General features: G+C 35.7%; 1 protein-coding gene across 2 annotated transcripts in view; it reads left to right on the top strand.

Annotated features, from left to right (window-relative positions):
- LOC132697800 (ribosomal protein S6 kinase alpha-5-like) overlaps positions 1-23,880 on the top strand; it is a 126,058-nt gene extending 102,178 nt beyond the window's left edge. For both annotated transcript variants that reach the window (XM_060663456.1, XM_060663455.1), the window contains exons 6-9: positions 17,220-17,358; positions 17,416-17,593; positions 19,318-19,660; positions 21,970-23,880. In XM_060663456.1, the coding sequence (XP_060519439.1) occupies positions 17,220-17,358; positions 17,416-17,593; positions 19,318-19,660; positions 21,970-23,235 (1,926 nt within the window). In that variant the 3' untranslated portion in view covers positions 23,236-23,880. The remainder of the gene's footprint in view (positions 1-17,219; positions 17,359-17,415; positions 17,594-19,317; positions 19,661-21,969) is intronic.
- The last annotated feature ends 1,337 nt before the right edge of the window (positions 23,881-25,217 follow it).

Below are 25,217 nucleotides of genomic sequence, written 5' to 3'. Positions count from 1 at the left end.
GAACAATACAACTTTCCATAATAACAATAACATTAATGATAACGATTAAGTCACAGGTGAATTATGTCCGCTTTCTTTTTTTTTTCGTCAAGAAGAATCGCGTAATTTATTGGCCAGTTGAAAGTAAAATGTCATTCTGTACTGCGTGTTCCGGATTATGACATATTGATGTGATGGTTCGCCTAGTGACCGATATTCGTCAAGCATCTAGCAGTGACGGGGGAAAGTCGTAAAGTAATTGTTTTATATGCTGTACTTTTCGAGAAGCTTCGGTTTCGGTTTCTGTTCCAGTGTTGTGGAGTGCATATGGGTGGCCTGCTTTAAACATTTGTTAGATTTCTGTGGTGGTATGCTTTAAACATTTGTTATATTTCTTACCATTTGAATAAGTGTATCTCGTAAAAAGAGATAAGAAACTACGCACAGATAAGCATATTAGTTACGACAAAAGCAGAAGAGACTGTCACCTCATATAAGGGATGTTAATTAAGTATGTAGTTTAACTTTGACTGCCTAACTTTCGGGTAGAAATCTCGTATCGACGTTGTCTTTCTTAGATGTTTTATTTTTTCAACTTTATTTTAAATAGTATGAATATTTTGATATAAATGTATATTTAGACGGCCATTCGATATACCAAAATCGAGTATCGTGTTAGTATGACTCCAACTTTCATCAAACACCCTATATAGTATAGTACGGGGTGTTCCGTTATAAATTACTAAATGGATAATTTTGTTAATATTAATCCCACAATGAAGCTTAAATTACCAACTTAAAGTTGTAGCGTTTTTCGTAAACCTTCCCATTCTGCAATCAAAAATATGCAAACTACAAAAGTGGTTCGAAATATTTCACCTTTTTTTTTAAATTTCAGGCAATGCAATTATTCATTTCGAACAGTTCCTGTTATATATTTATTTTTATCTAATTCGTGACTGCAACTCTAAACATTTGCAATTAAATTTTCACCAAACTAATGCAATAAACTGATGCGCATGCGAAAGTAGGAAAAAGAAATTCTAAAATCGCATTTTTGTCTAATGTGTTTATTATAATAACCTGCAAAATTCAGCAAATAAGTAAATCTTTAAATAGTGTTTACGACACTTTAGTGTTGAGATAAATATTACGTACAATTGTGTAATGCAACAGCAAATCTACATGCTAGCAGAATTAAATATTTATGACATATAAACCATATGATCAAAACCATAAGCTATCTGGATATACCGAAAATATTAATATCTAGCTATGTTTATGTTTATGTTTATACCTAATTAAACACCTATCTAGCGTGTGGGAAGCGTCACTTTTCCACGTCAGTTTCGTTTCCCACGAATCTAAGCCATTTCGGGTATTTCCGGGATTTTACCGCACGGGTTTGGGAGCAATCGGATGTTTTCGAAGATATTTAATACGCTTTGAATTTTGACATTTGTCAATTCTGACGGTCATGTGAGTGAACGTATTTTAGTTGTTTTGCGAAAATGTACCCAAAAACCAACGGTCGTAGAAAAAGTATAGTATGCAAAACGTTCGGTAAACTTTTTAACTCACTCGTTTATTAAACACTCGCTCTGCTCCACTTCGCTCGTGTCAAACAAACTCGCGAGTCAAATGCCGTTTACCGCACTTGTTGCATAATATACTATTTTTCCACTCCCTTGTGTAAAATACCTAATTATACACATATTCAGCGTGTAGAAAGTGTCACTTTACCACGTGAGTTTCTTGTGTCACGGATTCAAATCACTTCGGACATTTCCGGGATATTACCGCACAGGTTTGTGAGCAATCGCATGTTTTTTTCGGAGATTTTACCACACTCTGCTGTATTCGTGTTGTTTTGCAAAAATGTATCCAAAAACTAACGGTTACAGGAAAAATATAGTATGCACTCGTTGCCTTTTACCGTACTTGTTGCATAATATAGTATTATATTGTAAAAATTCCAATTTTTTGTGAACCTCCGTTGGTATCAACTTTTCTCTTTTCTTTGTTTTATATCGACCTGTCTCTGGTCGAATATTGACTCGTGTAGTTTTAAACACCCTGTATATTCACGAACGAAGCGATTACGTGCATTGATGTTATACATTGCATTATTTATCATTGAGACGCAATAAAAACTGCATTATCGATTATTCTTGAACTATGGCCGGGAATAAGGTGTAGACGAAATCGAAAAACCCCCGTATACATTCGTTGTATGCAGCTTGTATTTCTTGCGCTTCAACAAAGTATGTCGCCAAAGTGGGTCACCGATATTGCCACACACACTGCCGTCGTTGAGGCATGCGCCACTGGCCACTGGCCGTAATCGAATTAAACTTGGAAACACAGTTATGAGTTTTTTTTTGTCCAAATCTGCGCGAGAATAAAACCAAGATTTCGAAATTAAATTAAAAATGACGCACTTCTCTGAGGCATTGCGAAGGAGGTATAGTCCAGTCACAGCAGTCACGTATAGCGACTTAATAAAAAATAATGCGTATATCTTAAAGAAACAATTTTGATATCGACACGGGTTTTGAAACGAATTTGAAAACTGACGAACAAAAATCCTGTGTCAGTTTACGACATCCTGTAATGAACTAGGTAAAGCTGTCGTGCTATGACGTAAGTGCGCAATTGCTCTGACTTACCATTTATGGGTCATTTTAGAGCGAAGTCCAACTTCTCATAAATATAAAAATTGCATTGGAAAGTAAATGACGACATGAATTGCGAATTGTGATTCCCAATTGAATTGCACGTGAGTCCAATTAATTGCATACACATATGGAATTGCAATAAACGCTTCTATCTATTATCATTCTCCATATTTACTCGTAACTCAGATAAATATTCATTCATTAATTTATTAGTCGTCAAAAGGAACTGTTGGCTGTTCAAAAAATATAATTTAGCTATCAAAGCTTAGCAACTCTAAACAAAAACATAGACAACACATTCAGCGCATTTACAACACAGGCAAAGCATTCTGTTCTTTCTATTTAGAAATTTTGTTGTATATTTTTTTACTATTGACCACCCATGAGCGAAATTCAAATTCTCATAAATGGTCGAATTGCATTTGTACTTAAATTATGACATGAATTGCATCTATGAGTCGAATTAATTGTATACATTTCTAATTAAATAAATCCTAGCCATTATCGCTTCCGAATAAATGTTTGTTTTTCAATTTTCTTTTCTTATTTCTTCCCTCGTATAATTTTTTGTACCTACCGATTATAATGATTCCATATACGTCGATTTTAATTGACGATGTTTTTTTAGTCGGGGGTGCATATCTGGCACTATTTATTGCTTTGGGGAGTTTCATGAAAACAACCATGTTAGATATCGCCCCAATTAATAACATTCTGTTTAATGTATGGTGCCTAACCGAATAGAAGTTATTATTTATTATTTATCGTGTTTTATTCCTTTTTTTTCGCCTGTTTTCTGTTGTTTTCACGATATCTTTTATCCAAGGCTCCCCTGATAGCTCTTCCTTGTTCTTGTTGTCTATTATTGTTGTTATTATTATGCAAAAATGTATGGTGTGTTATTCCTTTTTTCTTTTTTGTTTGACTGGTAGTAATTTTGTTGAATACAGGACAAACAAATTAAATAAAACTAAACCTGATTGTTATTCAAATGTTTTGTAGATGTCACATTTTTCTCTTTGGTCATTTAAAACATATTTCTTTGTTTTTGTTTTCACAAGCTTCGTATTGTTCAAACAATACAATGACTGGTATGTTTTCTTTATGTTTCTTAAGTTTTCTTTTCGCGTTTCTAGTAGTGTTTTCCGAAAAAGGACAATCTTAAATTATAACCTTAAAACATTTTGCAGGTTTCTCAACAATTTCTTCCGATCATTTTTCTATCTCTACAGCCGACATGTTTTTATTTTGTTATATGTAATTACTGTTATGGAATTGACTGGGCAAAGTTTTTTGTGTCAATTGACCGAAATCATTTTAAAAGTACAATGGAATTTATATTTATTTATATTGTGCGTTATGTCGTTCTAAGAACTAATTGGAGTCGATATTTTTATTGGAATTCCCCGAATCGCTACGTATCGTATTAGGGTATTAATTGAATATAATTTTAGGTGAATTGGACAGCAAAAACTTTAGATAATACAATTGCAAATTTGGTCGAATTTCACTAATCAATTAAGAAATGGTCAATTGGCCGGTGAATTGACCAGTCCCGCGCTAGTTACAATTATCTGTTAGGTCTTGTTAGGAACTTACAGGAATGTTTTCTCTTATTAATATTTGCATTATAGCAGATGACTGGGTGGCATATTATGGATGTGATGATATCCCGAATTTTTTGATGAAGCGCGTCATTATAAAGCCATTTACCCATCTAGTAAATTTATCCATTTGTGAAGGGAAATTTCCCTGAAGCCAAAAAATTGGAAATGTTATTCCATTACATAAAAAAAGTAGTAAAACAAATATTAATAATTACGGACCATTTACAGTCAGCATGGTTTTCTCGAATTTGTTTGAGTACGCATATTTGCAACGATTTTTATTGAATCTTGAAAACGATAAACTACCATCCGATAACCGGTTCGGTTTTCGAAGAGGGAGGGGAAGGATCCTCCATGCAAGCATTTACTTTATTCTTGGAAGGTTAATTCTATAGAGTCCGGCGAGTGTTCTGTGACCTCAGCAGGGCATCACGACATAAAGTTATGGAAAATGTCTTTCATTCTTCTTTTTATCTTATAGGTAACAATATGTTAGCCCAATGTATAAAACAGATGGTGTATGCACTGAAATAGAGTCGAAATCATCAATGGTAACAATGGGCGCCCCTCTTGTATATTGATGGTTTAGAGAGTTTGCGTGGTTCGGGGGAATGTTTGGATATAGAATATTTTAACAGAATCACAAATTTTAACTGTTTATTACTCTCATGTTGAGACTAGAATTAGATGTGGTATAATTTTATGAAGATGGTCGACTGATTCGTCTAATGTATTCGTGATTCAGAAAAGGTATTTCTAAATCTACTTCTTGTAAATCCTATTTTAAATTTTTTTTATATTTTAATATTGTATTTCAAAGTAAATCAGGTTTTGGGTTGAACAGTAATTTTCACTCAGTGAATACAAGATCTAAAGACGACTTTAAAGTGGATTATGCAAAATATAATAGTTCTTATAGAATCCCAAGTGTAAGTGGTTTGCGATTTTTTAACCTTTTACCGAAAGAAATAAAAATGTGCGATAATTTTTGCGCATTGAAATAAATGTTGAAGGAATATCTTGTGATGAAATGCATGTGGAATGTCTCAATGAAATAGTACTTTAGTTATTCTTTTTTATTTATTGTTTCCTGTTACTGTCTTGGATTACGCGTCAGTTTATTTTATTTATTTTTTTGACGATTTCCTAGACATACATTGCATTTGTCGATTTGGAAAATGAAGATTATTATTATTATTACCATTATCTCGGTGCATGAGAAAAACAAAGTATAACCGACGGCTACGGCAAAGACTAAACAATATGGTCGCCGATTTAACGGTCGTCTGGTAAAAGCCTGGGGTCTAGCTAAAAGAAAGAACTGAGAGTAAATTCGCTGTCGAAAGTATTACGGTCGTGACGGATACGTGAGACGAAAACAGCAACGAGGCATTCTAGGCAAATAATCGAGAATGGTGGTACCTCTACCCATATAGCGGTTCTTGCGTGGATCGTAGACGTGGTATCCGGCACGGGTCGTATTTCGTAACGAACGCTAACCATCGATATCGACGCAAGAAGAACGGAATGCTATCGTGCACGTGTGATTTTCGAGAGAAAATGTTAATTTTTTAAGGGTTCCTAGAATCAAAATTAGTTCGTGTAAAGTAAACGACTTTATTTCTGGTAATGTAAGTAATATCCACGGGTGACAAAAAATTTATTATGTGTACTTCGTTTTGACAATAAACAAAATTAAAAAAATGTAAGCATCATGTACTTTCTGTCAACATTGCCGTTTGAAAGCATAAAAAGTGCCTCCAGGAACTGTGCCTGGACAAAATTCCTTGAGCGTTTTTAAAGGTTAAAAATTGTGCACGGGATGCCTGCAAATCTTGGATAGTACCGCGTTTTCCTAAACTGGTAAATATAATCTTGCCTCCACTTATACCTCAACAGATGCTGTTGTTGTCACTAACGACAACAATTATATTACTTGAGAGTAAGAGAGACAGAATCACTTGTATTTGGCATTTCATAATTCAACTAGTACGCTTATACTCATTATATAAAATATAATTTTTTAAGAGTAAATATACAACTAACCATATTTAGGTACTTTATATTTACGATGGAACACCATCATCAGAGCCAAAATTGGAACTGCTACCATCAGAAAATGATCCTTCGTCTATATTAATAACAAATGGTGATGTCGTTATATCAAGTGTCTTTCCCATTATGCTTTTATTATATTTCCGATATGTGTTATACACTTGATCGAATTTTATTTTTCAAGTGTCTGTAGACCTGCTCACTTACAATATTTTTATTAAAAAATATTATGATGATAAATGATATTATGCATTATCTATTACAATTAAAGACGGCCTTTCGAGTTTCGGCAGCAGTTTTTCAAAAATGCGACCCTTCTTTGTAGTGGAAACTGCTGTAATTATCCGGTAATTGGTGGTATCTCTGTCGAGTGTACGACACAGGGGTGTAATAGACATTAGACAAATAGGTAGAATACTTGCAGATAAATGGGTGAGTTTTGCCAATCTTACTTAGTATTCGCGACCTTACCTTTCAGAAGCACATAGCAATATCCATCAATTAATGCTTTTTATTTTTTTCATCGGTAATCGTCCTTTATGGAAAGCAGATTGGCTCTGGAGTGCATGGAGATTTGAAAAAAGCATTTCTTTCTAAGAAAAAGCAATGACGTGCATAACTGAACTAACCTAACTGTGTGGAATCCTTATAAGTTAGATAAGCGAATATGGACTTAAAAAAATTCCTTCAAAAAGTTAAGACACTCTACAAGAGAGTTGAGACGATCTCACAAATCTCTTATTGAATTTTAAGCCACTAAGATCTTTTTTTTTCTTTCAAGAAACTTCCACGGGCTACAATAATACCATTTACAAATCTTCCAGTTTTAGAGCTTAATTAAAACTGGTTCGGTGAAGCTCCGACGAGGCCAAGAGGATGATTGGTGTGATGTCAGCATGAACAACCGACATAGGAGGAATTCAGAAGATTTGTAAATAGCACTAAGGTCTTTTCAACTGTTATGTACTTTATTGCAGCTAACTAAACTAACCAAAGTTATGAGCGGTATGAAGATGTTTTTTCATTTTAGCAGTTACGCCCCTATCATATTTTCCCATCCCACCAATGCTCAGGCACTTAAAACTCACTCTGGTAGCTCATCAGCAGCTGTGATTCTCAAATTTATTGTCTTATAGCCATCTTTCGTTTCTTTTTTACTTACCTTTACCTATTAATTGAAGTATTCGTTGATTACCAAAGCAGACTGTATCATATCTTCACCTCTTTCAGCCGCTTTCGCACTTTCATAATTAAAGTGATGATTTTCAACCTGATTTTGTGATTTCGATATATGAATAGACACGACATTGGAATAGATAGTTGGGAAATCTAAGGTGTACAAAAATCAAGATTTTTTATAATTTGTATACCAGAATCTTTAGTTTTGATTTTTTTTTGTTGCAAAACAAGCAAATATGCTCTGGCAGCACAAAAGCCGCCAGAGCCAGTGTTTTTGTGCGACCCAGTTCAACAAACCCGAATGTTTTGAAAAAGACGTAAATGTTTATTTTCGGAAATATTGGCGACAAAAAGAAAAACGCACGCTAACCAATCGATTTAGCAAAACCTCGAAACACTAACCTAAATATAAACAAACGGATCACCCCGTAAGCCATGCAGCTGGTCGGTCGGAAAACAAACGGACCTTGCGCTAAAACCCACCGTTTTATGGGTCCGATTGGTAATAATTGGTCGCGTATAGCGTAATTATTATTAGACGCTGGCCATAATGAGTAAGAGAGAGATGGTACGCACGGTGGGCTGAGGGGGAGGGGAAACGGCGCGGTGCAAGCGTGCAAATAATATTAAATCATGACCCAGAAACCCAGTTTTCAAGAATGCCTGTTAGATAACCCACCGCAACAGCGCGGTGTTTAACCATCGAGAACTGCTTGGAAAAAAGTAAAATTCTCGCACGTACCGGCGTACAACCGGCAACAATGGCGGATTGCGACAGACATATTTGCAGAATTTGTTTTCGACGTTTCGCCATTTCCGAATACTTTTCCTCCGTCCACTGAAAGTTGATAACAGAAAATGTGGCCAATTTTCTGATTAAACGTGGCTCGAATTTTTGATTTAAAGACGAAAAGGTCTTTAATGAGATATTTTTTGAGTCGGAGCTTTGAACGTTTTCATTTTACCTAAGGTTTTAACAACATTATTTTTGTTTGCGCGAAGCCATATTAAAGTAATCAACAATTTGCAAACAAAAATAAAGAACACGTCTATAAGGCACAGAGTCTCAGCTATGAACTAAACTACGTGCTACTTTCTAGTAATTAATTATACTATAAGTTTTACAAATAACAGCAAAAAAATATGAGCAAATCATGAGTATCATCGACATAGCGTTTCCATAATTTTGGTTTTAGATGAAAGGTGTCGAGAGCTTTCTTCTCAAAGGCTTCCATAAATATGTTCGCGATGACTGGAGATAGTGGAGAACTCATAGCTGTTCTCGATGTTTGTTCAAAATTTGAGCGTTATAAGAAAAATATGTTCCAGGCAAGCATTCTTTGATTAAAGTCAGAAGGTTTGGTTCCAGGTGTTGGTTCGTCGATGATACTTTTGTTATTTGGCATTATGGTCAAGAAACCCTAGTAGATTTTCTTACACATTTAAACTGTATACACCCTAACATACGTTTTAGCATTGAAATAGAAACTAACAACAACCTCCCATTCTTAGATATTCTTATCAATAGAAAATCAGACCTAACATTGAGTTATTGTGTTTACAGAAAACCTACGGACAGAGACCGATACCTTAATGCATGGTCACAATCACCATCCGGCCCAAAAATCATCAGTAAAACTATCTCAGCCCGAGTCACTGAACCCAGAATTAAAACCTTACCCTTCCTTTGCCCTTCTGTCTAATAATTTCCACATTAAAGATACTAAGCGTTCCATCAAGAAATACACTTCACTACAACCTTCCAATAGCAATGAGGCCGAAAGCAATTCTACACTTGCCACTGTGGTCCTTCTTTACATTCAAAACATCACGGACCACATATCAAAAGTTCTACAAAAATATAACGTCAAAACCAGATTTTACCACTTGTCCGAAAATCTCTCAACATCTTCGGTCCGTCAAAGACAAAATTCCATTTGAGATGCAGTTTACAGCATTCCATGCATATGCGGCAAGGAATACATTGGAGAGACCGGACGAAACCGGACATAAAATTTTATATTTTTTTATTTTATTTTATTTTTCTACCAACGAAAAATTCGAAAGTCTATAGAAATCTATAAACAAGCTAACAATCTTAATCGCGACTCAGGTCTTTATCTGTCACCAATATGGGAAACAGTCATCCGAGACGGTGTTTAATTCCTTTCATTTAGCTCCGCCCCCCTCAAACAATTTATAAACAGGTACAGAGTAAAATGTAAGCCAGTTTCAGTCAAGCTCTGAAGCAGCCAACAGAATAATTGTTGAAACGTCAGCAAGTTCGAACAAAAACCGACGCATGAGGAATCCAGAAGCTTTGTAAAAAGTACTTTTCTAATTCATTTCTATATACAGAATAATACGGACTCCAGATAATCGAATAAAATTCGAGAATACTCGTAACATATGCATTGTACGATAGATTCAGCATTTCTTTATTTTGAAAACCTCAAGAATTTCAAACCACAAAGTCTAAAAGTTTGTAACCTTTTTTTTGTTATGTTGTCTATATGTTTATCAAATTTTAATTCGGAATCAAAAAGTACATCACGATTCTTCATTTCTGTTTCTGTTCTATTATAGTTCCTTTCATTTTAGATTGATATATGATAGGATTTGATGTTCTGCTGAATGTCATAACATTTATTGATATTGAAATTTTAGTTTATTTGTGTTTCACCATTTCATTAGTTCATTTAAGTTATATATATATATATATATATATATATATATATATATATATATATATATATATATATATATATATATATGGTAGGGTTCTTCATTCCATTAATTATATTTGGTTCGTAGTTCGCCTGTATAGTAAACAGAAACACAAGAATCAGCATTCCGAAATTGATATTTAATATTGGTTTATCGCTTACAAGGTTTCCAATTGTACAATTTTCAAAGCCACAAAAACTTCGTTTCCTAAATACACCTTATTATATGGTGTGGTGCATAATTTAATTCTACATTGATTGATTACTATTCCTACCTATGGTTTTTTTTGTTATTGTATATTTTCAAACTACAAAGTTGGTGAGTGTGTGAATGAGAATGTATCTGTATAATGTTCTTTGTATTGCGTTACAATATTTACTATCAATTAAAAGAACCCCGCTGTAGCAAGTTACAGAAAATTCAATTATCTAGTTATTGTATTCAATTTGCTTTTGATATGTCTATGATTACATAATTTGCTCTAGCAAGCTCTTTATTATTGCAATGAATTTTACTAAACTTGCATACGTTAGTGTTAAACAGTAATGTTGCAGGGTAGAAAACGTATAAATATCATAAAATCATTGCGAACAGTACCATTGTTTATTTCAGTGACTAAGCGCTTTAGCATCGGGCGCGATCTCGTGTGTTTAGTTACTCTCTCTAATTTTCACCAGAATTTTTCCTCATTTTATTTTTTTTTGCTTTGCTATAATTTTTCCCGAAATGTCCAACAAATTATTCTCATCAATTTATTATGGAACTCAGAACTATCCAAAACGTCAGATGTTTCATTTTAGACTATTGGCTATTTTTTTTTAGTTAGCAGTTTCAAAAATATTTAGCTTATTCAACTACTTTTTTTTTCATGTAACCCGCTTCAAGAAAAAATAGACACGTATCTTTGGGAACGCGCCTACATGTCAGCTAATCGAAGTATTTCCGAAACCAAAATATTAATACGCAACATGCGAAAAAGCTTTGACCTTCCAAATTATTAAATGCTTAATCCGACAATGTTACAGCATTTTTGCGTTAATTTATCGATACTATTCAACACGGAGCCACGCTACAACTAATCTTTAACGAGATAACAGTTTGAATATCGAATTGTTTACTTATTCTTTAATGTGACTTCGAAACATTTTTATTGATTCGGTATGAGACATGATAAAATTTATGAGAATGCCGTTTTTATTTTTATCATTTTACTGGTGACACTTAAACAGTTTTAGTCCATTTGGCAGCAGTAATGTTTAGATTTTGTCATTTTAATTTTTTGAATTTAAATAATAAAAAAACGACCGAAAATTTCAAGTAATTAAATACATAATAAGTAACAATTATTTTCGGTAACTTAGATCATATCAATCTAGAATTTCAAGAATGAAACTGGTGAAAGTATCTGCATATATTTTCCACGAATGTTGCAAACGGATTAGCATTCAACGAATGACGCTGAGCTAATTGGAGCACTTCCTTGCAATATATTATTCCGCTTGGATCTCTTATAGAAATATAAAAAAAGACTTTTTAAAACCCAATGATTTTTCTATATAAACGACTAACAACAATTTCCATAACCGGTACGTACTTATACTATCTATGCCTACACTATGCTCCATAGTTTATATAACTATAAAAATAGTTATGCTATATCTCGCTTATTTATCACCATTTTAAAAAATTGCTAAATAACGACAGATAAAAGTAAAAAGATGGAGGAGTTAATAATTCATCAAGCTAAAGTAGTTTAAAGTAGTTGGATATAGGGTTCCATTAAAAAATCAGAAAGGGAATTAGTTATGCACGGTAGTTTTGGTTAGTTAGTTTAGTTAGTCCAAAAGCTACAGATTGAAAGAGGTAGAATATGTTTTATGAAATATTTTTTTCCAATAATAGGAAATACCTAAATTGTAAATGTATCATAATCTTGGTACATTTTAAATTAAATTGCTAACTGAAATAAACGCTTAAGTTTGGCCACTAAAATTGTGGATGATAGAACACAAAATTAAATAACCACTAAAAGTTATGTCCTCAACTGACATTGCCAGCTATATACTACTAATACATAAATAAAAAACTGTATTTCCTCTTTTTTTTCATCACAGATACCAACCAATCTGTATGAAAAAGGCTCGACAGGGGCATTTTTTTAAGACTATAGATAACTGTTATTGCCATATAAAATAAGAAATAATAATGTTTTTCTACTCCCGTCTGTAAAATTCCTTATTACACACCGATCTAACGTGTAGGAAGCGCCACTTTACCACTCCAGTTTCGTTTCCCACGGATCTGAGCCAGTTCGGACATTTCCGGGATTTTACCGCACGGGTTTGGGAGCAATCGGATGTTTTTGGAGATATTTCCCACGCTTTGAATTTTGACGTTTGTCAATTCTGACGTCCTGTCAGTAGAAAAAGTATAGTATGCAACACTTTCGGTAAACTTTTTAAGTCACTCGTTTATTAAACACTCGCTGCGTTGCGCTCAGCTCTTGTCAAATAAACTCGTGAGTCGAATGCCGTTTGCCGCACTTGTTGCATAATATACTATTTTCTGCTCCTTTCTGTAAAATACTTAATTAGGCACTGATATAACGTGCGAGAAGTGCCACTTTACCACGTGAGTTTCTTTTCCAACAGATCCGAGCCACTTCGGACATTCGGACAATTCAGACAGTTGTTATGCAAGAACGTACGCAAAACGAAAGGCCGTAGAAAAAGTATAATATGCAACATGTTTGGTAAACTTTTGAAGTCTCTGGTTTATTAAACATTCGCTCCGCTCGTGCCAAATAATCTCGTGACTCAAATGCCGTTTACTGCACTTATTGGATAATATACTATTTTATTCGTATCCAAAATTTTCATAAATAAAAAAGTTATAGGCAATTTTCAAAATAAATTGCTGACTTAATTCGATGAGAAATTAACATTTATGAAAAACTTTGGTAAGTAGTTCACAAAACGCCGTAAACATATTATAATGTGTCTTTGGAATGTTCCTTCCTAGAACAAATATTTTTTGGTTGAAGATTAGACTTTTTATGATATAAAACGGTGCACTTAAAAGGAATCGGGGTAGCTTGAACTAATATCTAGTCAGCTGACCGTGCCTGTCTCACCACTGGCAATATTTTTGTTTGGTTCATTGCGCGGAACTGGTTTACGTATTGCTACAAGTTTTACGAACCGTTACAAGCAAAAATGTTGTTTAATTATCACGCCCGCTTTTATTCATATTTGTTCGATATCGGGGCCATATTTACGCTACATCAACATCGCTAATTGGTGACAAGTCTACAGCATAGCCTCAAACGGGGTATTTGTTTATACCACTTACGAGACAAACGAAGGTTTTTTTTCGTTTTGGTCGACGTCGAAGTGGTAAACACAACTAAAACCTCCACGATAGTTAAATCTATATAGAAAACCAACAACGGATAAAATGAGAATAGGCGATTGTTCAATTCAGTGAGGCCTCTGGCAGAAATAATGTTGCTATAGTTTGGAAGTAAAATTAGTAATGGTATTGTACTTTTTATATTAATAGTGTTATTTTTTAAAGCAAACCAAATATTTATAATTGTATGCCTAGGGTTATGGGTTGGGTTGGTTTAATTATTGCGACGAGGCTTCATGTAATTCGGATCGAACTTCACTTCAGGTAAGTTCGTTTGATCTGTTAATTATATTAGGCCTCGTCTTCATAATAAAGTATACTGTAGATGTTTAACGAAATTTGCAACAATTGTAAATATATTTATTCTTGGAAGAAACGAAGTTATCACAAAAGCATGGTAACAAAACCGATTCTTAAACACTAAACGAAAGGCTATTTTTGTAACCTAAACCGAAATACATTTAAAAAGTAATTAGAGATTATGAGCCCAGAACCGCCACGGTAAAATTTGAATTTTTTTAACAAAGGGCGTTGATAGAAAATAGCAAATGTTTTTGACTTTTCAGTGCATCGTGCTGCCAGCCTAATAACATCCATACTTACTCCCTTACAAGCCGCGGCGGATCTGGCTGCATGCCTTGTACTATGGGCAGTAAATATGGATGTATCAAGACCACTACTTTTGAGAACTGCGCTTATCCATGTACTAATGCACGTTTTGCATTTTTAAAAGGCTTTTTAAAAGTAATAAATAGATTCCACTGGGAGTTTCTTAATTTTTTTTAAACCAGACGTTTTGAGTGGCTTAGGGATTTTAATGGTGACGCCATCATCAGCTATGTCAATATTGGAAATTTCAGTACTAGCCAACGTCTGCACCCTTTGTCCAGTACTACGCGCTAATAGTGCTGCTAACTTATAAGTTAGTTTTTGTAAGAAAATGTCATTAGGGAATTTTTTTATGTAGTTAAGGACAATAGACTGGTCCGAAGGGTTTGTTGGGTCTCAAATTAAGGATTCCCTTAAAAAAATCTTTTTAGACTAAAATCATTAGCAAAACTAACCAAAACTAACCCTGCTATTTCAACTATTCCACATCTGTATGAGTTCAAGGTGCCGTAAGAAGCGCCTTTATTAAAAGACAATGTCAAAAATTTTAAGACATCTGGTACAGATAATGTAAATACATTTAAATTTTCTTGCTTGCAACACTTCCACCAAAGTTTTAAACCGGAATTATACTGATTAATGGTACTACTGGTAATGGAAGCCATACAAATATCCATGCTCGCCGGATAAGACTCCAGCTACCATAATGGGTGAGGAGTCCTATCCTAAGAAAGAAGTAAATCTTTACTTGGGTTGAAATTAATTAATTTACTAACAAGCAATTAGTTAAAAATGGGAAACCATGGCTGAGAGGTCCAGTCGGATACAACAAAAATTGCTTTATTTTCAATTGTCGTATGCAAACACTGTAATGGGATCGAGAAAGGTCGGTATGCATAAAAATAAAAAGGTGACCAGTTAGTTGTAAATGCATCTACCGCATAACTTTCTGGATCTTTCAGCCAAGAAATAAACCGTTTACATTTTTTATTAACTCTTTTGATAATTCAGAGGGAATATCCATAGTGGAGTAAAAGTCTCCTCGAGATTTAATTTGTTTTGTTAAAAAATGGACATCTTTAAGATCTAGTGTTGCCATGAAGCAATGTTTATTTATCAGTTTTATGATCCTCTATTTTGAAATGGTCAGCAGATACGACCAGACTTGATAAAAATGTCTACCAGCGATTTTACTAGCCTTATACTTTACTATTGGTGCCTGGTATTCTGTCCTTGTCTCTCCGGCTTGCGAAACCATTTGTCCCATGCTTTGTGATCCCGTCGGGGCTGCTGATAGTGCTGATCGTGTTAGCGTCCGTCGCGTCGCAGCCCTTGGATTTTCCCGGCATACTCCCTTCTGTAAAATGCCTAATTATACACCGAGCATGTGGGTTTCTTTTCCCACGGATCTGAACAACTTCGAACATTTCCGGAATATTACCGCACCGGTTTGGGGGCAATCGGATGTTTTCTGAGATTTTACTGAACGGCTTGAATTTTGACGTTTGACAATTATGACGGTCACGTCAGGGAATGTATTCGTGTGGACCCAAAAACGAACGGTCATAGAAAAAGTATAGTATGCAACACGTTCGATAAACTTTTTAAGTCATTCGTTTATTAAATAAACTGCCGTTTACCGCACTTGTTGCATAATATACTATAAATGATGCAATATGTCGTTTCCAATTGGTAATTGAACGTCTGGTCAATTTCTTCTTTTTCCTTTTTTCAATTTTAACGTTTTTTCTACTAGAATGAAAGAAGACTGCAATTTTCTTGCCATAGCTTCAAACTGCATTCAAACATAACTTATCATAATAAATAACCCATGTCTTAGCCGCATGTCATTTCTTTGTTTGTTTAATTACCTGGTCAGAAAGACTTCATAATTGGTCAATAAGGCAAACATGTCTATAACCAGTTTTTGTTCGTTTTCCCTCTGAACAAAAATAATTTAGAAATATTTTCTGATCATAAATTACTACCAACTAGCCATTTTGGTTAGTTTAGAATACTGTTAGGTTAGGTTAGAATACTGTTTACAAAAATTAAAATAATTTGCTACCCGATTAAATAACGCATATCAACGCATTATACAAGAAAAGAGCCCGACGAAGGATGACGCTTTGCACCAAAAGGTGAAAACTCAACATCGAAAAAGAAATATGGTTAGAACTAGTCAAAATTAGCCAACTTCTCGGATATCCCACTACATCCGTCATTTAGCTGATTAAAGTTTCGACCTACCATATCATTGTCCATTTGATCGATTTCTGTATAAAAGCCTATATTTAATAAAATAATGCTAGTTAAATAGTCTTCAGCTAAACCGCTAAGTTACCTGCTTCCCGTATTCATATATGTATACAACGTCTCATACCATTAAAGATTGCTGTTTGCTGAGCGATGTGCCTCCAGCTCAATTAGCAGCAATCTTCAATTAACTATCATCCTTGAGAATTTTGGGTTAGATTATCCTTTGTATTACTACGAGCAAGAAGTCTGAGGACTACTAAATACACAATTAACCACAAAGTCATTAAATAAGCAAATAATAACGTTCACTGCTGATTGTGTAATACATGAAGTTTTTTTTTAAACGATTAGTAATGACATTTGTTTTATATTAAATTATCCATTAAAGAAAAAATAAAGAAATAAATAATAATAATACTTTTTCTTTACTTTACTATAAGTTCACCAACTTTTCATTATGCACACAACATAAGAGACAAACAAATAACGAAACAAAATTTTAATGTATGCATAAAACTAAATAAATAATTTAAAAAAATAACTAAATATTTTGTTTACTCTATTTCCTTCTATGTGTAAATGCACAGGACAACTTAAAACAATTGATATTCACAAATTACTAAAATAAAAAGAAAAAAGAATAATTAGAAATACAGAAGCCTTAAACATGAATAACCGTCATTGTATTAGTTATATGCTTGTTTGTTTGTTGCAGGCTGTCGACTGGTGGTCGGTGGGAGTACTCACCTACGAGCTACTGACGGGCGCATCTCCTTTCACGGTGGAAGGTGAGAAGAACACTCAACAAGAGATATCCAGGAGAATCCTCAAAACGACACCTCCTATTCCTGAATGTACGTCAACGCGCCCGCCTCTGTTTCTTTAACTCACCTCGTTGGTTGTACTTTTAGCGCTCGGCAAAGATGTGGCGGATTTTATCAGCAAACTTCTGATAAAAGATCCTCGGAAACGACTGGGAGGAGGCGAGGATGACGCGAAGGAACTCAAGGAGCATCCATTTTTCAAGAACATGGATTGGAGTCGCCTTGCCAGGAAAGAAATATCCGCCCCTTTCAAACCTGTCATTAGGTAAGTTCGAGCATTGAAATCGGAACAATAAGCTTTAGCAAGCAACCAACAACAACCTTGTAGTCAGAAGCAATTTAGGATACGTGTTTATATGAACTACTAATTGTGCACGTGAAGTTCACTACACCTTTCATGTGCGAGAAATATTTCTATTACACGGCATGTACTTGTGTGATTTTTAAATGTTTGTGAAAACAGGAAAAGTAAAAAGATTAACGTTTTAAAAACTATTTGAATACTTGCGAGTTCTATATACACTGTATATAGAACTACGATTTTTACGATTATTAACAAAACTGGGGTGCTACGAGTTTTATGACCCAAATCTATTTTTTTTTTAAATGGTTCCAAAACAGAAACGTCCTTAGTTATCTTGGACTTAATGAGATACAGGGTGGGTTTGAAAAATTGATGAGTTGAACTTAACCTAACTCCTAACATCTGCTCTTTTCTCATATAATTTCTACATTAGAGATTCCATGCATATGCGGCAATTAATACAAGCAAGGAAACAGGACGAAAAATATCAACTATGCGAAAAGAACATGACAGAACTTTAAGACTACAACAAATCATGACATAATCATGAAACCGGACATCAAATCTTATTTTTCTACCAATGAAAAATCCCAGAATCTATAGAAATCTATAAGCAGCTAAGCAATCTTAACCGCGACTCGGTTACCTTTATAGCCCTCTAACAATATAGAGCGCGAGCCAGTTTCAGTTGAGCTCTAAAGAAGCCAACCGACCTGGGAAGAATGCAGACTATTTGAAAATAGTAAAATAAAAGTCACTTTCTCGTTTCCACTTTTTCAGCTCTACAAGACAACGTTGAGAGACTTTAAGTACGACGTTTCGATTTTTTTTCCGTTTTCGCTGAAGCAAAACGTCGTACTTAAAAAAAAACGAAATCGGCAACTGAAGGTGTTTATATTTAAATGCTTTTGAATGATTTTGTTAGGCTTGTCAAAATATATTACACACAAGAGCTATTTGAAACACAGAAGATACATCTTTCTTATTGGAAAATACAATTTTTTTACAAAACTGGAAATCAAATGTTAATAAGATTCACTGGCACTTGTACCAGAAGATTTACTTCATTTGTTTCATGGGATAATACACCCCTGTTATATTCAATTATTCAGAATTAAGTATTTTGAGTTAACATGAGGGGGAAGGCATAAATTAAATTATTAGTTATAAATGTAATTACGGTTTGACAACTAAAGTACATAAATCAATAATTTTACTCCAAAAGTGGAAATCAAATGTTAATAATAAGATTCATTGGCACTTGGACCAGAAGATTTACTTCACTTTTTTCAAATTATTCATAATTGAAGTATTTTGAGTTAACATGAGGGGTAAGGCATAGATTAAATTATTAATTATAAAAGTAATTGCGGTTTGACAACTAAAGTATATGTCCTAGTTATAAACTAAAAATTGAAGAACGCTCAATTACCTCCAAAACTGCCAAAGCTGGAACAATGGGTTTTTAAACATGCAGAATTGGAAAACGCCAATAGCGTCAAGCGTCACAATTCTGATTAAAGATGGTTTCTTCAGTTTTATCGCTAAAATTAACCGCTTTGGAGAACTTTTTTTTCCATATTCTCCTAGTTGGCCTACCACGTTATTTATTTATTATTATTATTATTATTATTATTATTATTATTATTATTATTATTATAAAAGTATTTAATTTCGTATTTCAGGAACGAACTGGACGTGTCCAATTTCAGCGAAGAGTTCACCGCGATGCCGCCAACGGACTCGCCGGCCATAGTGCCCCCGAATTACGATAAAATTTTCAAAGGCTACTCATACGTCGCGCCGTCCGTCGTCTTTACGAAAAACGCCGTTTCCAGCGCCCTCCTGCACGCGGACGGCGACGCAATGGACCACATGACACACCTAAAGATCAAGAACTCGCCCTTCTTCGAAGCGTACGACATGGATCTCTCGGAAACCGCTCTCGGCGATGGCACCTTCTCCATATGCCGCCGCTGCGTCCACAAATCCACCGGCAAGGAGTACGCGGTGAAGATCGTCAGCAGAGTATGTAACGGTTTCGAAAATTCGTTAGGGAAATAGTTAAAATCATAAACTATTGATTGATATTCAGATTTATTCTGTTTCCACATGGTTATGATCACGACTTAATAACAGTATTGTAACGACTTTAAACGATGGCAATAACACAGACCCACAAAGAATTTGTGATTCGATATTTTTCATATTTTAAGGGTTTTAACATTTTTAAATTATTTTTTGAGATGTCATATTTATTGTTTTAACATTAAATAACATTCTAAAAATTTAAATAGCTACGCTACTGGCATACATTTAGCTTAAATTAGCAGAATATTAGCGGGGAATCCCCGAAAGTAAAATATGTTGTAAAATATGTAGTCGCGTCGGATCGTGGCGCCATTTAAAGAAAGCGCGTTGTGGTATAATTGCGTCGTTTAGTGAGCTTATTGGGCATATTGCAGCTACATTTCTTTTTAAAATGCCAAGACTTTGTAAAACAATTCCAGATACGTTTTACTGTGTGTAGTTATTTTGTGGTCAAGAAATTTAGACGTAAATTTACACCCCTGTTTAAAAAAACAATACTACACTACTTTTAAAGTAAAAATTGGTGATCAAGACAAATCTTGGACGCCACATATCGTTTGTAAGCTATGGAAAGAGCCAACAAATTTGTACATGTGCAGCGTTCGTGCATATATTAAAAATTTGAAAAACATTTAAAAACAGTGCCACTTGACTTACGTGTCCCAATACCTGAGGATCCAGCCAATTTAGAAGAAGATACCACCAATTGTTTTGAACCTGAAATAGATGAAGTTACCCATAATGATGTTGGTGATATATGGAGTGTTTCTCAGCAACCGTTTTTTTTTTCATAATCAGAACTCGGTGACTTAGTGGAGAGAGCGTTTACCTCAAGATATTTCTGAAATTTTAGCGTCTAGACTTCAAAATAAAAATTTACTGGCACAGACGTTAAAATCTCAAATTTCAGGAAGCGCAGGATAGAAAAATATTTTGAACAAAGTGGTTCACCTGTTTATTGCACTGATATCCCTAATCTATTAGAAACTTTTCACAGGGTACAGTTCTGAAAACTGGAGGATTTTTATCCAACCGAATTTTCTTGCTTCTCTATCTGTTGTACATTTTATGCAAATAAAACAATGCTACGAAAATCTGGAATTAGTGCTTGAGAAAATCAAATACAAGGACTATAGTTCGATAATTTGTGGTAACTTAAAAATTGTGGTAGTTCTACTAGATCAGCAGGATATACGCAGTACACCTATTTTTTATGTGAATGGTACAGTAGAAACATTGGGTGAAAAAGAACTGTCCAAAAAGGATTAATTTTGTACCACCGTTGTATATTAAATTAAGACTAAGTTAAAGCTTTAAATAAAGAATTAGCAAGTTTTAAATACGTATGTGGAAAATTTCCCGCTCTCAAACATGAAAAATTAATGGAAGGAATATTTGTAGGTGATAAGTCGATTAATGGAAGATCAAAACTTTGATAACACTGTGATTGAATCTGAAAAGGTTTGCATTGGTTTCATTTACTGATGTTATAAAAGGTTTTCTAGGAAACAGCAAATATTCAATTTACAAATACATTGTAGAAAACATGTTAGAGAAATTTTGGGAAATAATCTCACTCATCTCACCTCTAAGTAAGCACCAGAGCAACAAATTCAGAATTATCTATTACAGTGTATTCTTAAAGTTTTGAATAAATAATTGAGGAATTTAATAATTCTCCATTTTTGGTTAAGGCGAGTTTTTTTTGCAAGTATTGCAGAACACCTTAAATTTTTCTCACAGGCTGCTACTGCTGCGACCCTGTAATCTACCCAGAAAAATTGAATCTCAAAATATACAGCACGATAATAGTTTTGTATGAATTCGACGCTTGGAATATGACTCCAAGAGAATAAGAGAGGTCGCTGTCCTTTGAAAATAACGTTTGAACCCATATAAGATCCAATAATAACCCAGTGGATAAAATGCACATGCGGTGAGATGAGAGAGATGACCAAGCAACCCTGAATACGATACGATAAGAGCCAGTGATATCGGAGAACAGTGACCAAGATGGAAAGACAATATCGAGAGAGATATAAAGATGGTGGATATAAGCAACTGGGAAATAGAACGAGATGAAAGGCACGGCATTTAGAGAAAACTAGCTAATGTTACCTAACTTCAACATAACAACTTTTTTTTTCTTTTATTTATTTATAATAAAGCCAATTATCCATTAACCGGTAACAAATTCAGCCAATTTTGGAGCGAATCTAATCTTTCCTTTTTCTTTTGCGTTACAGGTGAGGGACTGCACGCAAGAGATTAACCTCTTGCGGGCATGCCAAGGTCACCCGAATATCGTCAACCTGCACGAGTGCGTCCACGACGACAACTACACCTACCTCGTCATGGAGTACCTGAAGGGCGGCGAGCTGTTCCATCGCATCCGTAAGAAGACCAAATTCCTGGAGTGCGAGGCGGCCGGCATCTTGCGCAAGCTGGTGTCGGCTGTCAGTTTTATGCACACGCGCGGCGTGGTGCACCGCGATCTGAAACCCGAGAACCTGGTGTTCACTTCGGACGACGACGACGCCCAAGTCAAAATCATCGACTTCGGGTTCGCGAGGCTCAAACGTGAAACGGAATCCCTACACACGCCGTGTTTCACGTTGCATTACGCTGCCCCCGAAGTACTTAAAGGCCACCCGGGCGGCTACGACGAGAATTGCGACCTGTGGAGTCTGGGCGTCATCTTGTACACGATGCTCTGCGGCAAAGCGCCGTTCCATGCGCGATCCCGCGACGAGACCATCTCCTCCGTCATCGATCGCATCAAGCACGGCGACTTCAAGTTCGACTCGCCCGCTTGGGAGGACGTGAGTGACGACGCGAAGCGCGTCGTCGAAGGACTGCTGACCGTCGATCCCGGCCAGAGGCTCCAAATGGTCGACCTGCAAAGCAACGAGTGGGTGCGCGACAGCCGCCACGTGCCGCACACCGAGCTCATGACACCCGATGTACTCTCCAATGGCGGTTCTGCGGAGAAAACTCTGCAGACCACGTTCGACGCCTTCCACAAGGCTCAGCAGGAGGGCTTTCGGTTGCAGGACGTGCTGAGCGCGAAGCTCGCGCAGCGGCGCCGGAAAAAGAAGAGCTCGTCGGACAACAGCAGCGGCTCGTCGTCGTTCACGCTCGAAAAGCCATCGTCGACGATAACCAAAGACAGTTTGAGCGAGGACTCGAGCCGACCGGCGTCCTCGCTAGCGAGGATATCGAGCGACGCGATCAGGGAGTCGACCAGCTCGAGCGGCATCGTGATGTCCGAGAAGAACTCGATCGAGAGCAAGACGGAGAAGAGGCGGAGGACGAAGAAGGTGTACGTGCAGACGCGGCAGAGCGAGAGGATACTGAGGCAGAGGCTCGAGATCGACTGGGAGCCGCAGTCGTTCCTGTCGCTGCCGCACCGGACGCGGAAACGAAAGCACGAGGATTCGGGTGCATGCGCCACCCCCACCAAGGTCAGGAAAAGGGGCGGGGCGGCCTCGAACGGCTACAAGCGCGTGTAGCGACACGAGACAAAGACTTTTATTAAATTGTTAGTTATTTATTTTGATAGCGTTTTTGTGTACCAGTTACACATAACTTAGGTAGAAATTTACAAATCTGAATGTGATAAACGACGTCGGGTCGGTTCTAGCTGAAACTGTAAAGACCAGCATCCACTGGGCACCCGAGTCAGGTGTGGGATTAAAACATAATCAACTTATAAGAGAAAAATATAAGGAATAGAATATAACAACTATTTGGAAGTTTTTAATTAAGATGGTTGCTGTTTATGAGATCCATGTAATTTAGGTACGAGCGACAAAGGATAAAAGACTAAATGTACTTGAAGTCATAAATTTTACTGCCTCGTATAACAAACACGAAAATGTTTAAAGGTTTTTATGTCTTAGTATCAGGTATGGGGTTACAACATCATCGGCTCACAAGAGAAAAATATACGAAATAGGCAAGCGATAAAAGACGGTCAGCGCTCTACAATCAAACGTTTTTTTGGCTGCTGAAAGCAAAAGATATGAGTTCATAATATGTTAAAAAATGGAAATAGTGAGGGTGAATTTCTCGCTGTAAACAGAGGGATCTAAAAAAAATGTATTCGCTGTTTAAAAGTAAATACGTTGCAAATTAATTGACGGAGTTGTCTCATTTTTGGTTCAGGCCGGATGTTAATGATAACCATTTTGAACGCCTATGTATATCCTTAAGCTGGGCTTTGAGCTACACTCTCACCAAAAATGACACAACTCCGTCAGTTAATTTGTAAGTTATGGGCTTTTCAACCATGGATACATTTTTTCAATACTTTCGTATTATGTTTTAAATAAAATTTTATCGTACATGATATGAAAAAGTACAACCTTTTAAAAATCTGTTACTCCCCTGGAGACATTACGTGCTTGTTTATGAAAATGACCTATTTTTATAAATTAAATTATTGTTAAATCGAGATCGTAGGCGGTCACAAAACTATTTTATTTTTATTTTCAATAATAGGAGAGACCGGGGTTGGCTGTTGCAAATTTTTTTAAAAGAAAACTTCCCTTTCGTACAAGAAGAGAAAAAGTTTTTACTCCACTGACAACTGTAACCAGGGACAGGTTGTTAGTTTACTGGGACTTATAGTGTCTCGTAAAACACTTGGTATATACCAAAAATTCCACTTTTCTCGTCCATCTCGATGGATTGCAGCTTCCTATACAACCTGGTAGTGCATCTAATGTAAAATGTTCTTTATCATTTTTCCTTGGAAATATGGAGACTGTAACTAGGTTTCACCTTTTACCCGATATCGCCGCCCCCACTTGTTTGATACCCTATCTCATCTACGTACAAAGCTGTAAATAAAAAAATAACATTAAAAACAAAGTATTTGTCACATCTGAACATTTCAAATCGCTATACATACGGATATAACTAAATACATAAAAACTATATTTCTTCAGTGTCAGTCAGTGTTTGTTCGAAGTGGTAAATGTGGGGCTGCTCTATTCTATTAAGACTTGGACCGGAAGGGGATTGAATATCATGGAGAGTCTTATTAGTCTCTATTAGAAGTATGACGGGAAGTAGATTGTAAAGCGTGACCTATCTGAAAGTTGATAAGTATAAATATTTGTTTAACGTTTAACGATACGTTGAAAATATTGTCTCCCAGAAATGCCGCGATCAAAGAGACTGACTTAAGCGCCCAGTGGAAATTGGCCTTAGCGCGATCGATCGGCCCCCCGACTTACCAAACCGCATATATTGGCAAGTAAAATATTAGTCGTGAGAAATAATGTCCCGCCAAGTGCACTTCTTGAAAGATGTCCCCTATATACCAAAAATAGCGCGTAAAATATTATTTCGAAAATTGTATGGTTGTATATAAATGTCTGTTGCCCATTTTTTTTATTCAAATGGTTTTATAAAAAGTTTTAAATATTATATGAAGTCATTTTGATGGTTATCGCGTCGAGATGGGCGGTTGCAATCCCGAGGATTT

Source organism: Cylas formicarius, unplaced genomic scaffold, assembly GCF_029955315.1.
Source record: "Cylas formicarius isolate icCylForm1 unplaced genomic scaffold, icCylForm1.1 PGA_scaffold_2__14_contigs__length_35257938, whole genome shotgun sequence".
Classification (NCBI taxonomy): Eukaryota; Metazoa; Arthropoda; class Insecta; order Coleoptera; family Brentidae; genus Cylas; species Cylas formicarius.
Note: the sequence above shows the minus strand (reverse complement) of the source record. Positions and strands in the feature narration are given on the sequence as shown.